Consider the following 17,130-nt stretch of genomic DNA (forward strand, 5'->3'; position numbering starts at 1 on the left):
GGGCTGGCCGGGTCTTGGTGCTGCCCAGTGGGGGTGGGGCTGGACACTTCTATTATAGAAAAAGGGCAAATAGCAATATTAAAATATTTCCTCTCATTCCCTTTTATGTGCACAAGGCCACTATTTAGAAATAATATAAATTTAATTAATCCATTCCAGATCGCCAAGTGATTCTGTTTTAACTTTTTTTTATATACAATGCATGTCTAATGTACCGCTTAACTTGTAAAAACTTTAAAAACAAGACATGAAATGTAAATAAAAACTTAAAAAGGAAATTATACAATAAAAATTAAATTTTAATAAGCAGCAACAAAAGCAAACACACAGAATATTCACAGCACAATATCCTGAGATGTTAACAGCAGTAAACTCTTACTTGAGCATCGTCTCCCGTCTCTTGAGAGAAACGTGACTGATCGTACAGGTATCAGCATGAAAGGGTTGTCAGGTTGAGAGGCAAACTGTTTGAAACGTGAGACGTTTGAGAATTGAAGTTGACTGGAGTGTGCTCGGGACGTGATTGAGAGGGCTGCCTAACTGGTTATGCCCCGTGTGGTGGGGCTTGTGAGCAAAGGTGGTAGAAACGAGACGTGGACAATATAAGCTGTTGCTGAGATATTCCCCCCTTATTTCTAGTGAAGTCTGACCTCCCTCTCTGTCAACCACAGTTGGGACAATTACGTAGGATCCTGAAGCAAACCGCCAAATGGAACCTTAGACCTCCTGACGCTGCTGTCTTTTTACATAAATGAAGGAGCAGCTTGTCCATTGGTAATCCAAGTAAGGCAAAAGGAAGCTGTGCCTGAATTTCAGCCCAGGTCCGCACCACACTGCTACTGGAGCAGAGAGTCAGAATTCATTTGCTGAGATGAAAGCCAGGTATTGGTCCCGGGGCCCGGCTGTGGTCAGCTTTCCACTTCCCCACCTTGCTCCCTTTGGTGAGTGAATAGCAGCAGTTCTGAGAACCAGCTCCATTTGGAACCTGGACTATCACTTTTAAGAGAAGAACTAATATTTTAATATTGTTTGGGCATCACATTAGACACAGAATAAAGGACACAAGACATGTTGTACTTCGATGTCCTAAATGCTGTACTCTTAATGTCCTAAAGTTTTTGTGCCACAGCAACGAAAAGAATCAAAAAGCCTGATCTAGAGATGGGGGTTGAAGGAATCCTCAAACGTGGAAGACTTGACCACAAACAGGACTGTGACTGCTTTGCCAAAATCAGTCCCACTAAAGAATGCTTGAAAACTAATGCAGTGATTACAGCTGTTCAGGATATCCTAAGTAAGATGATAACTCTAGGAGTCACTCCAACACAGGACCCACAGAGGAATCCAGGCGGTATAAAAGGCTGCTTGTTATCCAGCCAATGCATCTCAGGAGACAGCGGGTCTTCAAGGCCTTCACAAAAAGTATCTGAGACTCAGATGCCAAGTCTACTCAAATAGGCTTCCCAGGCAGCTTTTCTGTACAGCTCTGCTGCTTCCAGACGATTGGCTGATGCTATTATGCCCCGGCCTACAATGATGATATCAGAACCTCCTTTGCCAATAACTTCTTGTGGGCTATTGTACTGTTGGCCGAGATTATCACCTGCAGAAACACAAAAGTTACTATCAACACAATACAGAACATCAGAAAACCCATCATGAGACCTTTTGGAGGAAAGTATCTAACCAGCTTTATTTAATTAACACCATGCTCTTGCTTTCCATGCTCCTTCTGGACAGCAAGTGAGTAAATGCAGGTGAAGAGACAGACCCCGGACAGGTAGAGATATCCACAGTGAAGCAGCCAACCCATTCCTTTTCAGTGTCTAATTGTAGAGCATTTACAGTTTACCAGCATTAAAAAAAAAAAGTAAATCTCCTACCAATGCCAAGAAAAGTTCAATACAAAAAAAAATAATAAAATAAGATAAAGCTGACGGGTAAACACCTAACTGCAGCTGCACACAACAATTTCAATGGAATACAACTAAAATATAAAATGGACATTGCCCAGAGCTACAGGTAGTCGACTGACTGAAAATTCTACAACAAGAAGGAAAGAGAAAACCAGAAGGAAAATCAGAGGAGCTGTAAAAGCCCAAGGTACGGAGACATGCTGCGCGCGCGCGGAGAGGACGCAGCCGGAGAGGAAGGGAAGGCTGAGTGCCTGCCTGGCGTTCCCTAGCAGGAAGGAAATAAAAGCCCCGGACTGGGCTGAACCCCAGAACCAGCAGCTCTGAGCCCCAGTTCTAGGCCAGACCCTGGGGACCCAGGCTCAAACAGAGGGAGACGGGGCTGTGAGGCAGAATCCCAGGCGAGTGGCAAAAAGCAGAGCCCCCGGAGTCGTGCAAATTGCGCGTAGAGGACGGAATGTTGACTCTGATGCTGGATTGCCATAGCGGGAAGGAAACAAAAGCTCCGGCTATGCTGAGCCCCAGTTCCGACTGCTCTGAACCCTAGTTCTAGGCCAGTCCCTGGGGACCCAGGCTCAAACAGAGGGAGACGGGGCTGTGAGGTGAAGTCCTGGGAGAGCGGCGAAAGGCCGAGCCCCCGCAGTAGCGCACATTGCGTGCAGAAGACAGTCTGTTGACTCTGATGCTAGACTGCCCTAGTGGGAAAGAGAAAAAAGCTCTAGACTGGGAAGAACGCGATGAGAAGCAGGAGCTGCTGCCGGACACCAGCAAGCCGGGTGCCGGCAAGGAGCCGGGCGGCGCCGACCCAGGCAACAGGCTGAAGCCTCGCAGGAGGCCGCGGAGAACAAAGGGGCGCTGCAGGCCACCCTGCTGAGCTTCCAGGAGGAGGAGGAGGAAGAAACCAAAGAAGTTCTCAATGTGAAGAAATCAAGTGATAGCAAAAGTTAGCAAAATTACTTAAGAAAGAATACAAAGAAGATCTTGAAAAATTGAAGACTAAGACAGAACTCAACCCAGCAGCCAACATTGCAACATAAATGCGTTCAAAAAAAAAAAAAGGACAGAATGTTGGAGCGGCGGCCAGGCCCAAGGCAGTGGCAACCAGGCCTGGGGCGGAAGCAGCCAAGCCCAGGGTGGCCAGGCCTGGAGCAGCCAGACCCGGAGCAGCTGGGCCCAGAGCAGTCGGGTTGGGAGCAGCCAGGCCCAGAGCAGCAGCAGCAGAGCCCATGTAAAATGTTCATTTACATTTGAATGGCTATACCTTTTGATAGCCTAAGGGCAAGTCTACATGTGAACAAGTTTGCTTCTCAGTTCCCAGGGCAGAAAAATCAAGGTTTAAAATTATTAGATTTTAAAATTTATTCTTAGAAGTGTAAAAGTTTATTAATTAAAAACACACACACACACACACACACACACACACACACACACAACAACAACAAAAAAAGGAGATTAAAAAACCTGATGAACAATATTAGCTGTTGATTGTAGTAGAGTCGGAGATACTGGAGGGGAGTGGACTGACTGTTCTCGGGGAAAGGGGGAGTGGTGGATGCAGGAAGAGACTGAACATAAACTGTGCACCTATGGATGAGGACAATGGGGGGTGGGGAGGGGGCGGAGGGTGGGAACCTGGTGGAGGGGGGAAGAAATGAGGAACCTTTGTAATAATATGAACAATAAAGATTGATTTAAAAAAATATATAAGATAAAGCTAGGCCTTACATTTGAAGGCAATTTTAGTATACACCTCAGAATCACATGCCACGCCACTGGGAAAGTCCTCAGAAGGCAATGAAGGGGACCACCTATGTGAACCTTTCTGCCACAACCCATCAAGTGCTCATACTATACAGGGGCGCAAAAGTCCGTTAACAGTTGTTCGTATGCAATACAATAATAAATAATAATACAAGAATAAACTGTCTCACATACAACTTTAAGCCTACTTTTGCCCCACCCTATGTATAAAGCATGTTTCTAAATTTTGGGGTTTTTTTTTCCATTCTTTTTATATATTTTTTTTTATTGAGGTATAAATAACATATAACATTAGTTTCCGGTGTACAACATAATGATTTAATATTTGTATACCTGAGAACTGATCACCACAATAAGTCTACGTAACATCCATCACCTGGCATTAATTACTAAATTTTCTTTTGTGAAGACAACTTTTAAGATTTAGCAACTTTCAAGTATGTAATACAATAAACTGACTATAGTTGCCTTGCTGTAAATACATCCTCATGACTTATAACCTTTGAGCCCCATCACCCATGTCTCCCATCCTTAAACCCCTACCTCTGGCAACCACCAATCTGTTCTCCATATCAATGAGCTTATTTCAGTTTTTGTTTGTATTTAAATTCCACATATAAGTGAACTCATGTGGTATTTCTCCTTCTTCGTCTGACTTACTAGTATTTCACTTAGCATGATATTGTAAAGGTACATCCATGATGTTATAAATGTCAAGATTTCATTTTTATATGCTTGAATTATATGGATAATTAAAATTTATTTATCCATCAATAGATACATGGGTTGTTTCCATATCTTGGCTATTGTAAACAACACTGCAATGAACGTGGGGTTACATATCTCTTTTTAAGTTAGATTTTTGTTTTCTTAGGATAAATACTCCCAGTGGAATTGCTAGATCATATGGAAGTTCTATTTTAAATTTTTTAGGAACCCCGTTATACTGACTCCCATAGTAGCTGCAGCAATATATATTCCCACCCACAGTACACAGGATTCTCCTTTTCCCACATCCTCTCCAACACTGGTGATTTCTTGCCTTTTGATAAGTCATTCGAGCAGGTGTGAGGTGATAACTCATTGTGGTTTTGATTTGTAACCTCCCTGATGATTAGTGATGCTGAGCATCTTTTCATGTATGTGTTGGCCATCCATATGTCCTCTTTGAAAAAATGTCCAAAGAAGATTTGCCCATTTTTTAAATAAGATAATTTGTTGCTATTGAGTTGTACAATTTAAAAAAATATTTTATCAGATACGTAATTTACAAATATTTTCTCCCATTCAGTAGAATGTCTTTTTATCCTATATAATAAAGAGGTAATATGCAAATTGACCATCACTCCAACACACAAGATGGCCGCCACCATGTGGCCAAATATTGCCACCCCCCTGTGGACACAATGTGGCTGCCACAAGATGGCTGGCAGGGGAGGGCAGTTTGGGGGGGGGGGGGACCCCCAGGCCTGTAAGGGAGGGCAGCTGTGGGCAATCAGGCCAGCAGGGGAGGACAGTTGGGGGGACCAGGCCTGCAGGGAGGATAGTTTGGGGGGAGGGGAGGAAGAACCAGGCCAGCAGGGGAGGACAGTTGGGGGGGACCAGGCTTGAAGGGAGGATAGTTTGGGGGGAGGGGAGGAAGAACCAGGCCTGCAGGGGAGGGCAGTTGGGAGGGTGTGGACCAGACTGGCAGGGGAGGGCAGTTAAGGGCAACTAGATTGGCAGGGGAGGACAATTAAGGGTGACCAGGCAGGTAGGGGAGGGCAGTTAGGGGCAATCGGGCCGACTGTGGAGCAGTTAGGCATCGATTAGGCTGGTAGGGGAGTGGTTAGGAGCAATCAGGCAGAGGCAGGTGAGCCGATGGGAGCCAGCAGTCCTGGATTGTGAGAGGGATGTCTAACTGGTGGGATCAGGCCTAAATGGGCGGTTGACATCTCTCAAGGGGTCCCAGATTGGAAAGGGAGCAGGTTGGGCTAAGGGACAAACCCCCCTGCCTCTGTACGAATTTTGTGCACCAAGGCTCTAATACACACACACCCACCCAAGTGGCCAGATTGTTATGCATTCAGAGATCATAATAATCTGGCCACTCAGTGTATCTGATACATTCTAATGAAAAGTAGTTTTCTAAATTTTCATCCTAAAATTAGACTGCAAGCTACTTCGCACACCTAGGTCAGTATCACTAGGCCAAAGGGCTCATTCATTGTTCTAGATAAACAAGCATTTTCTTTATCAACTTTATAACAACACACAAAATTTCATCTAGCCTTTGAAGACAAGGCTAAAGAAGCATTTTGGAAGAATGAACAGACTTACGTCTTGCTTCCAACTGAACTCCTGGAGTTAAGTGAAGAAATTCTGGTTTCATGCTTACTCGGGAGCCAGAAATAAAACCAAACACAAATTCAGAATGTTCCTCAGCCATTCTAACCTAAATGGAATGTAATAGGACAGATTACAAGAAAGCAGTTAACCACACAGAATAATTCTACAAGTTAAAAATCGGCTCTATTAACTAGTAAGAAACTGCTATTTTATAGATGTCTTTTCTCATTTCATATTAAAATCATTATATCTAATTATGTCTCTCCCCTTCTCCCAATTAAACATACCCTAAAAACATAGTGTCCATACTATGCTATAGTAAATCCTATACCAATTATGGCTGTTTAGAATCTAGATCAGGGGTCCTCAAACTTTTTAAAGTGGGGGCCAGATCACGGTCCCTCAGAGAGCTGGAGGGCCGGACTATATGAACTACTAATTCCTACTGTAACACCTTGGCTGCGCTCACTGCCCAAAAAACCTGGCGGGCAGGATCAGACTCCCCTGGGGGCTGCATGTGGCCCGCGGGCCAGAGTTTGAAGACCCCTGATCTAGATGCTGCATAATTACTTAATTTTAATAATGCTTGAGGATCCACCTACTTCCAAAAAGGATATGAGAAAAGCACTCTAGGCTATATCTCTAAACGGTATAAAACTACATTGAAGACTTACTGCCTATCTACACAGGGTGCTCCATAGTCAAGGTTAACTATGTTGTCAAGAGTTAAAGAAATCTCTACTGCTTTCCCTCTTCTTTAATATTTGCTAATAATTGGTCTCCACAATTTCTATACCATTACCCTATATTCACAGAAGTTTCTCTAGAAGGTCTGACTTCCTCATTTGGCTCTTCCCTGAGACTCACACTGTTCTGTTCTTGCCAGAAAGTGATGTCTTGTCCTTGAGCCAGACCCAGATCCGCAAAATGACCCATGTACCCCTCTGTTATGAGAATTGGAAAATCACAGTTGTTTATGGACAGACAGTTCAGGTGTGGGGTTAAAACCTGGTCCTAGGGCATGTGAATTCTTCAGTTCCATAGAGTATTTGAAGTAACAAAATATCTGTAAAGATGATCTATCCATCCATGAAACTTTTTAATTGGAATGTAAGGGTGGGTGCTGGGTATTAAGTGGAGTGCTATAAAAACTTTTAATAACGTGGAGTTACTGCAGGAAACAATGTGTCTGGGCTCTAGTTAAGAGCTTTACCATACAATACCAATCAACATCAATGAATGAACAAACAAATAGAAAACATGTGGGCTGCTGTCCTGAGAATGCATCTTGGTGGATTTGGGAGATTCTGAGGCACTGCATATCTGGGAAGCAGCTCTTCAATTCCAACTCATGGTGAGATAAAAAACAACACCACCATCTTAAAGGTCAGGTAAGCCTGGCAAATGTTTATCTGACCAAGTATCTATTTCAATGTTTTTCTCTTGGGTGTACAATTCAAATCTCGTAAGTGTTCAACACAAGATATAAAATGCTATTAATTATCAGAGAATTCTAGCCAATTAGTATTAATATACTGTCACATTAACAGCAGCTTTTTTTTTTTGTTTTTTTTTAGCAGTTTCATAAACCCAAAGAGAAGGTATTTTCTTCCTCTAGAATAGGGGTGTCGAACTCAATCAGAGAAGGGGCCAAAATCTAAAATCCAGCCTAAATCGCGGGCCGAATGGTTTACTGAACAGTCATAAACTGACAATGTCATAAACTGACAGTGGAGTGCAGTGATGACAGCGCGGTGTGGGCCACATTGCAAGGCCTGGCGGGCTGGATTTGGCCCGCGGGCCTTGTGTTTGACACATGTGCTCTAGAACATGTGGTTTACAGCCCAGTCCCTCGGGCACTTACCGCTGCTTTAGTGTAGTCCCCAGTGGCCAAGGAGCCAGCGGAGCTCATTTCCGCAATGAGCAAGCACCCCCGCTGCAGAGGCAGGCCAACTTCTTGCAGGCCTTTCACAACTCCCGAGCCTGGCACCACGTGAGCATTTACTACATCTGCCCAGGAAGCTATTTTAAAGACACCACCTAAGAAAGAGGCAAAAAGATATTTGTCAAATTTCACACAAAAACCTTTAACTTTTTGCCAAATAAGTAGAGTATGAAATAATGTCCTAGTAACATGTTAATGAAATAATGAAACACTTCAAGAATTTTAGTGTTTCAGTAGACTTATGTATGCTTCTAAGTGGGAAACATTTATCTAGCTAGTAGCTAGTTGAGAGATCACAATGAGAAAATTCTTACAAGTTCTGTATTTAGTTTATAAGCAACACTGAACTATTTTTCCTGGCTGGCTAAAGCTGTGACCAATAAAACTTATGCAATCAGAAACAAAGCCCAGTGAAGATGGGTGTTTATGAAGGTCAAAGATATCAACATTTGGAAATTCCTCCAAAGACAACAAATTTTCATTGTGCATGGATCTCATAGCAACTTTACCATTTCTCAAATCTTCTACTTGTTCCTAAGGTCTCTTTTGGTCTTCAAATATCAATAGGCAATTATTTTCATTTAAAATGCTAACATCAATAACCCTAATCAATTTTTAAAAGATTCTAGGTAGCCGGCACTGGTTTGGCTGAGTGGATAGAGCCTGCGGACTGAAAGGTCCCGGGTTCGATTCTGGTTAAGGGCATGTACCTTGGTTGCGGGCACATCCCCAGTAGGGGGTGTGCAAGAGGCAGCTGGTCGATGATTCTCTCTCATCGACGTTTCTAACTCTCTATCTCTCTCTCTTCCTCTCTGTGAAAAATCAATAAATTAAAAAAAAAAAAAAGATTCTATGTAAACCTGTAGAAAGTTTGTATAACTCTTATATCATTCAACAAACTAAAGAGGACATTTGAGGCACATAAAAAGAAAACATGTTTGAAGACAAATCTATTCCAAAGAAATAGCTTCAGTATAAGCATGCATCACCTAAAAAAAAACCAAAAAAAAACCACACAAACAAAAAAAACAAAAACCAAAAACAAACAAAAAACCTCAAAAGATGTCTATAAATGTTAATAACATGATAAAATAAAATATAAGGTTAAGTGAAGAAAAACATTAGATATGTACGCTACGGCAGAAATTAGCATAGAAGGATAGGTATAGAATTAAGCTATTTTTTCAACCAACATATGCTCTATTTTGAGTTTAACAAAATATTTTTAAAAGAATGTGTATCATCAACAAAACGTTTTCTGGTAAAAATTAATTTTACAACTCTATACTTCCTTTTCACTGCTTCCCATATCTGCAATTTTCATGCTTCAAATAACAGAATTCAGTTTGCCATGCCCAACCTCTGTCATGTTTGCCTGCCTAAACCCCCTAGACCCTAGGTTCCTGTCTTCTGGCATCGGCACACTTTTAATTTTTTTATTATCTTCTTTAGGGGAACTACCCTTTACCAGATCTTGGTTTAAGAAGTTTATAGAGTTAACCACCTCACATTACCCACCAGGGGTTGGGCATATTATCCAGGCGTTAGTGGTATCTTTAGCTAATCTATACCTAAAGGTATTCTATACCCAGTGACTGAACTGGAGTAGGCATGAGGACTGTGCCTACCTGAGAAAGAAGGAAGAAGGCAGAGCTGATAGAAGAGAAAGCAAGTCCAAAAGACAACACTTGAGCTCCTGGATCCAACCATGCTTGGCAGCCTGTTCTATGGATGGACTTTCAGTGATGTGAGCCAATACATTTCCCGTTTTTCTTCAGCTAGTTTAAACTGGATTTCTGAGTCTTGCAGATTCCTGAATAATACTTACCTTCATACTGCTTTTTTACTGTGTTTCCTATGTCTGCAAATTTCCTGTCTTCAAATATTAAAAACTCATGGTGTTTTGCCAGACTTGTTAACTCCTTCATCACGTCCAGAGTAAAGTCATTCAAAATATCTACATGAGTCTTGAGCATGCAGATGCTGGGTCCTAAAGCATCTGCTAGCTGCAACAGCTCTCTGGATTCTGAAACGTCAGCCGACAGACACAGATTGGTCTCCTTCTTCTGCATAAGCCTGAGAAGCTCTGATGCAACTGGATGAATCCTGGGCAGCTCGGCACGTGCGCCGAAGCTGAGTTCTTTGGGTGCTTTCTTTACAGATGGGAGAGAACCATTATGATCAGCTGCCACAAAAACATTCTCCTGAATAAATTTCTTCACTCTCTCAACCATCTCAGCATCAATTTTTTTCTGTTGCTCAAGAATCTCCAGCACTTTGGACAATGTACACACTGAGTGGAGACGAAGCCCATGTGCCTGCAGCTTATCCTTGCCTCCTTGCTCTCTGTCCAGCAGCACTATGACGTCTGTGACCTTCAAGCCCTCCTTCTGAAGAACCTCGACAGTTTCCAAAACACTGGATCCGCTGGTAACGACATCTTCAATGATCAAACAGTTTTCTCCTGGATTAATAGCCCCTTCTACAAGACGTTTAGTACCTGGACAAGAAAGAATTAAATTGATTCCAATTTAATATTTCATCAACTCAAGATGTATCTTACAAAATAAATCTGCATATATTTATTAAGAGTGGATAATTTAAATCTTATTTTCTGATAAACTACACTGGAGCAACTATATTTTTTATAAATATCATTTACAGATAGATATTTACAGTAAAACTAGCAAATTTTTTTGGATTGTAAATAAAAATTACTTAACATGTTTATAATCAAAGTTTCAAATATGGGGTTTCTTAAAGCAAGATAACCTAGATAAGGAAAGTGATGAAACAAAGAATAACACAATACCCTCAATGAAATCATTTCTTTTTCCATCAATAAACCATTTCATTACTCAAGATCAGCCAGAAAATTGGCCTTTGCATATATAGATTCAGGAGAGAAAATACTCAGCAATCATTTAGAGCAGTGTTTCCCAAACTTCTGACATATGTGTACTCCTTCTATAATTTTCATAATGCTGAGTACCCCTCGTACTCATGAGAACGTAGAATTAGGCGCAGCTAAGCACGGTGCAGTGCATATTCCCACCAAACTCTGGTGCAACGCGTACCCCCACCAAACTCTTCCCGTACCCCTGGGGGTACGTGTACCACCCTTTGGGAAACACTGATTTAGACCAATTATTACAACTTTATAAATTATACTAGAGGCCTGGTGCATAAATTTGTGTACCAGTGGGGTCCCTCGGCCTGCAGGATCAGGCCAAAACTGTCTCTCTGACATCCCCCGAGGGGTCCTACATTGCAGGAGGGTGCAGGCCAGGCTGAGGGACCCCACCAGTGCACAATCGGGGCCAGGGAGGGAAGCGGGAGATTGGCCAGCTGGGGAGGGACCACAGAGGGCTCCAGGGCGTGTCCGGCCAACCTGTCTCACTCAGTCCCAATCAGCCAGACCCCAGCAGCAAGCTAACCTATCAGTCAGAGTGTCTGCCCCCTGGAGGTCAGTGCACATCATAGCGAGTGGTTAAGTGGCCTTAGCATATCATTAGCATATTATACTTTGATTGGTTGAACAGACAACTGGACACAGAATAGTAGGTTTTTATTATATAGGATAATGCAATGTGACTAAATATACTTTCCCATTCCAACTCCAAGATAGATTATTTTCAGATAACCTACAAAATGTAATTCAGGCTATAGACTTTAACAGACTCATTTTTCTGTTTCCCACTACCAAATTTGTCAAATTTTGAAACAGAAATATAGAATTGGTGACCATTTTGCCCACTTTTTGAGCTTTACCACAGGTACCATCATTGCCCTTTCCCATTCCCTTCCTCCCTACTGAAGAATTGGCAAGTTTCACTGAGTCAATTTGGAGAACGCAAGACTGTGAGTATTTATAGGCATATTTAAAAATAAACAACCTTATTCCAAGAAATATTTTTGAAGACAAATCATAAGGAAATAGAAATAATAGTTTCCTTGTGGGCAGAGATTCATACAGATAAATGCTGTGCCTTCAAGCAGCATATATCCTTACTATTTTTTAAGCAGACAGTTGGCCACGGCCATGTCATCAGGGGAGGGCAGTTGGGGTGACCAAGTTGGCAGGGGAGGGCAGTTGGGGGTGATTCATGCACTGGGACCCTAGTTCTGTTTGGCTCCGTGGATAGAGCGTTGGCCCGCGGACTGAAAGGTCCCAGGTTCGATTCCAGTCAAGGGCATGTACCTTGGTTGCGGGCACATCCCCAGTAGGGGGTGTGCAAGAGGCAGCTGATCAAAGATTCTCTTTCATCAATGTTTCTAACTCTCTATCCCTCTCTCTTCCTCTCTGTAAAAAAAAATCAATAAAATATATATTTAAAAAAAAAAATGTTGGGTTTCACAGATATAGTGCAAAAAAAACCACACTATTTTTCATTGCCTTTTCACATCTAGATTTTAAAGGAAAAGAAGGTGATATATAGCAACAGTTGCCATAACAATTTAAAGGACCTACGAAGAACATTCAAGGTGCCTGGTAAAACAGCAATGCCTAGAAGAAAAAAAAAAATTCTAGCAGTATGAGGTTACCGTAATCCTTTGTTTCTTTTCTTCTAATGAGCATTGGAATTTGGTTAGTTGAACAGATAACTGTAGCCAATGGTAAAGCTGTGTAAGGTACTCCACAGACAGTATCAAAATTGATCCCTGCATTTTGGGCAGTTTGGAATAAAAGTTCTGCGACCTATAAAAACAAAACAAAACAGAACACATAAACTATTATTGTTCTATTTTAAACAGTGTATAAATAAGGTAGCATAACCTTAAAGACAGTAGGAAATAGTCTCAAACCTGATTAGAAAACTACAAATGCCTTTTTGTTAAATCACCTCTGCATAAACCCATTTACAAATAAAAAACACAACAAGTCTACTCATCTAAACTCAGGGTCTGCTCTGAGGACAATATAGGATGTGTAAGGGAAGGCTATGATGTTGACCCCAAGGACTAAAGATGGCCTCTAGGGTTCCCAGTTTCCTTTGGTAATCCATTATGCTTTCAGTATTTAAACCTATCTATTACCTACTAGTTATATTTTCTTCCTGAAAGAAGTCTTCAGTTATGAAGTTTCACAACAAAAATTAAGAAAACAATCCCATTTAAATTTAACCAACAAGGTCAAAGACCTGAATACTGTAAACTATAAGATGATGATGAAAGCAATTGAAGACACAAATAAATGAAAAGATATTCTGTGCTCACAGATTGGAAGAACTAAAATTGCTAGAATGTCCACACTATAAAAACAACCTACATATTCAATTCAACCACTATCAAAATTCCAATGGCAAGGGGCAAAGTCAATGTGGCAGAGCAGGGCCCCTGGCCTGGTAGCTCAGCTGGTTAGAGCATTGTCCTGATACACCAAGGTTACAATAGCCATGATATGGAAGCAACCTAGACATCCATCAATAGACAAATGGATAAAGACATAAGTCAGACAAAGACAAATACTATATAATTTCACTTATAAGTGGAGTCTAAAACAAAGAAACAAAAAAGAAAAAAAGAAAGGCCAAATTCATACAAATAGAGAAGAGATTGGTGGTTTCCAGAGGTGGGGGTTGGAGATCGGTGTGATGAATGAAATGGGTGAAGGTGGCTAAAAGGTGCAAACTTGCAGTTATAAAATAAATGTCATGTGGCTGTACGTGCAGCATGGTGACTATAGTTATTAATACTGTAATTGCATATCTGAAAGTTGCTAAAAGGGCAGAAAATAAAAGTTATCACCAGAAAAAATATTTAAATATTTATGGTGATGGATATTAACTAGCCTTATTGCAGTGATCACTTTGCAATATATACAATTATTAAATCATTATGTTGTACACCTGAAATTAATGCTATATGTCAATTATACCTAAAAAAAACAATGAAATATACAAAAATGTAAAAGAATTTAGTTTCATAATATAGAACCTATTATTTTATATATATAATACGCTTTCTACATAAATCATCACATATTAATGCTAGAATGCATACTCCTACTGAACACCACCTTATTTAAAAGAGAAGTAAACAAGCAGAGTTGCTTACTGATCATGTCTTCAAAATTTTTTGCTCAGATGAAAATAAAAATCTATGAATATTTCTACATTGCAAAAGATGTAATTTCTATTTTTTAAATATATTTTATTGATTTTTTACAGAGAGGAAGGGAGAGAGATGGAGAGCTAGAAACGTCGATGAGAAAGAAACAGTGACCAGCTGCTTCTTGCACACCCCCTACTGGGGATGTGCCGGCAACCAATGTACATGCCCTTGACCAGAATTGAACCTGGGACCTTTCAGTCCGCAGACCGATGCTCTACCACTGAGCCAAACCGGCTTCGGCAAGATGTAATTTCTAGAGTACAAAAACATTAACATATTATATAGAACTGTTACATCACCCTTTTAAGTGAATATGATGGGATCCAAATGCTATAGTGATTTGATACTCAACATCTCCATACAAAAAAAATAAAAATAAGAAAAAAATGCTAGGTTATGATAGCTGGAAAAGCCTACATTTTGGGGGAACTAATATTTCCAAAGAATTTTATTCTAATACAATATATATTTGTCTGAAAAACTTCAATTGATCATTTCCATACTAGTTCTTCACAACAAAAATATATAAATTGAAATTTAAAATTGTAAATCAAAAAACATTTCCTGCGACTTTGTCTCTAAGCGTTAAAAATTCTTCTGTGTTGAATTATCATTTACAATTGTTATGAGCATCAAATTAATGAAACATAATTTTCATATTTTGATAGCATAAAAACTGATTATTTTTGAAATGCAGCACTTTTCCTCCTTGCATTAGTTTAGGTATCTACTGTAGTTCAATAGTACTTAGTACTAGGAAGTAAGAGTTAGTGTAAATTCTACAGCTTTTTTTGAATAAAAATAATGAGAAACCCTATTCATATAAAGTAGACATGAAAAAAGTTCTATTATACCAAGGTCTCTCAATGTTTTGAACTCCTTCCAAATCAATTACCAAAAATCACACCCACACCAAGACCTAGTTTCAAAAAATAATAATTTTTAGTCACTTGTCAACGGATGACTTGTTAAAACAAATACATTGATTTTTCTTTAGAAGAATCTCTAGTCATTCACTTTTTTCAGCAGCACTGCTGAAATGCACCACAGCAAGATTCTGTGTGGTTTCCAACCCATTTTAACTAGTGCTCCAATCCTTTTCATAATAAGCACACAAAGGGTGAACATAAACATCCTTAAGTGACAGCTGAAACATGTCTTCTAGAGAGAACTTCTATAATGATGGAAATATTCTATATCTGCACTGTCCAATGATAGTCACTAGCAACATGTGACTATTTAAACCTAAAAAAATTCACACTGCTCAATATTCACATGTGGCTAGTAGCAACTGTACTGAACAGCACATCTGGGCCCTTCTGCTCCGAGTGTGGTCTGCAGCTTTGGCTGGCAGTTTGTTAGAAGGGCGTTACCTCAGCAGGCCCTGCCTCAGATCTACTCAACCATATTACAACATTTAGCAAAACCCCCAGGTGATTCAATATATTCAAAGTTTGAGAAGCACTCTGCTAGTAATGTCTAATTTGTAGAAATTTTCCCTTATATTGACCAAACAACAAACAAACAACAAAAAAAGCAATAACAAGAAACCCTCCAGGAAATGTTCCACCCTCAGGCGTTAATTCCTGCTCCTGAACCTCCTTCCAAGCAACAGCCCTTCCAAGTATTGGAACAGCTCCTCACTTCTCCCCACACCCACTTTTCTCCCTCTTCCCCACACCTAACTTTCTCGAGGTTAGAGACACAGAAGTCCTCCCACCACATCTAGGCGAGACAGGGCCCCAAACTGGAGTCCCGACTCTCGCAAACCACGTGTCAAAGTTGGTGGGTAAAACAGCAGGTTGCTCTCGGGGTCCCCCCCAAAAACGAACAGCTCCTGGCCCCCGGGCTTCTCAAACGGACTCCCCAGGCTGACAGCAGGGTCGACCCTCCGGCTTAGCTCCCACTGGCAGTCGCCTCCCTCCCATCTCCCGATCGCCTTCTCCGCCACCCGCCCGGCTCTTCTCTTTTCCGGGCTGGCACCTGACTCAGAAGCCGCGGTCGAGACACAATGCCCCGCAGATCTACGTAGACGGGGGAAGAGAGCCCGCTCTTCAGCACGAAATTCCCGAACTTGAAAGCCTGCACGTCGTACAGACCCTTTACCAACGACCCCAAAGCTGCATCGGCGCCCGCCATGGTGCAGGGGGCCACGTTCGCGCCAAACGCCGTGCGTACTGCGCCGGAACTGCGGCGCTCTGGTGACGTCACCATACAAGCCCCGCCCCTTCCGCCCCCCTTTTTTTTTTTCGGCGGCCGGCTGGCTCGCTGAGAGCTCTGCTGGGTCCTAGGTGACTAGGGTCACGTGGCGGTAGTGCGTGCACCTTGCTGAGATTGATGTTGATGTTGGCTGCCTCTGCATGGGGTCGATGGAATTTAAAGCTGGAGACTGTATATAAAACCTGTCCACTTTTTATATTTTATTTTATTATTATTTTAATGTACATATATATATTATTGATTTTCCACAGAGAGGAAGGGAGCGGGACAGAGAGTTAGAAACATCCATGAGAGAGAAGCATCGACCAGCTGCCCACAACCAAGGTACATGCCCTTGACCTGAATCTAACCTGGGACCCTTGAGTCCGCAGGCCAACACTCTATCCACTGAGCCAAACCAGTTTAGGCACTTTTTAAAGCTCAGAGTCTTCTTAATTAGTTCTACTACTTAGCCAACAAGTCTTTATTTGCTTGTTACTAGCCACGCCCCCCCACGTGGTTTCACCAAATGCAGTGCGAGATCTTGAAGACCAGGACTTTTTCTCCATTTTTCTATTAACGTCCCAGTATCCGTCATGTGACAATGTCAGCGATTTGCACCTGGGACTATACAGCTCTCAGCAGGTTCATTACCTTCTCTGTGGGCTCTGTGTCCTGGAAGAGTATGTGTATTCCCCTTGGAGTAGCTCAGGTGCTGGGCATGTAGCACATGTAGCTGATGAGAGTGAGGAGAGTAGAGGATGAATGGACTAGGATCAAGGTTATCCAGGAAGGTAATCTGGCCTGCCAACCTGAAATTCCAAGCGTATTTGGTCTTTACAAATAAATCTCTTAAAGATGAGGAAATGA

General features: G+C 41.5%; 1 protein-coding gene across 1 annotated transcript; it reads right to left on the reverse strand.

Moving 5' to 3' along the window:
• Positions 1-274: 274 nt before the first annotated feature.
• Positions 275-16,256, reverse strand: UMPS (uridine monophosphate synthetase). Its single transcript, XM_084871670.1, has 6 exons — positions 16,045-16,256; positions 12,493-12,646; positions 9,776-10,447; positions 7,867-8,042; positions 5,994-6,108; positions 275-1,603 (listed from the first exon to the last, which is right to left on the reverse strand). The coding sequence occupies exons 1-6, from the start codon at positions 16,198-16,200 to the stop codon at positions 1,434-1,436; spliced, it is 1,443 nt and encodes a 480-aa protein (XP_084727796.1). The 5' UTR covers positions 16,201-16,256; the 3' UTR covers positions 275-1,433.
• Between the last annotated feature and the right edge of the window lie 874 nt (positions 16,257-17,130).

This window comes from Pipistrellus hanaki, assembly GCF_964339955.1.
Source record: "Pipistrellus hanaki genome assembly, chromosome: 2".
Taxonomy (NCBI): domain Eukaryota; kingdom Metazoa; phylum Chordata; class Mammalia; order Chiroptera; family Vespertilionidae; genus Pipistrellus; species Pipistrellus hanaki.

Coding starts and splice junctions, on each gene's coding strand:
- UMPS (XM_084871670.1), bottom strand. CDS start 16,200: ATGGCGGGCGCCGATGCAGCTTTGGGGTCGTTGGTAAAGGGTCTGTAC. Junction 6,109..7,866: donor GGGACTACACTAAAGCAGCG/GTAAGTGCCCGA, acceptor CATTCCATTTAG/GTTAGAATGGCTGAGGAACA. Junction 1,604..5,993: donor AGTTCAGTTGGAAGCAAGAC/GTAAGTCTGTTC, acceptor GTGTTTCTGCAG/GTGATAATCTCGGCCAACAG.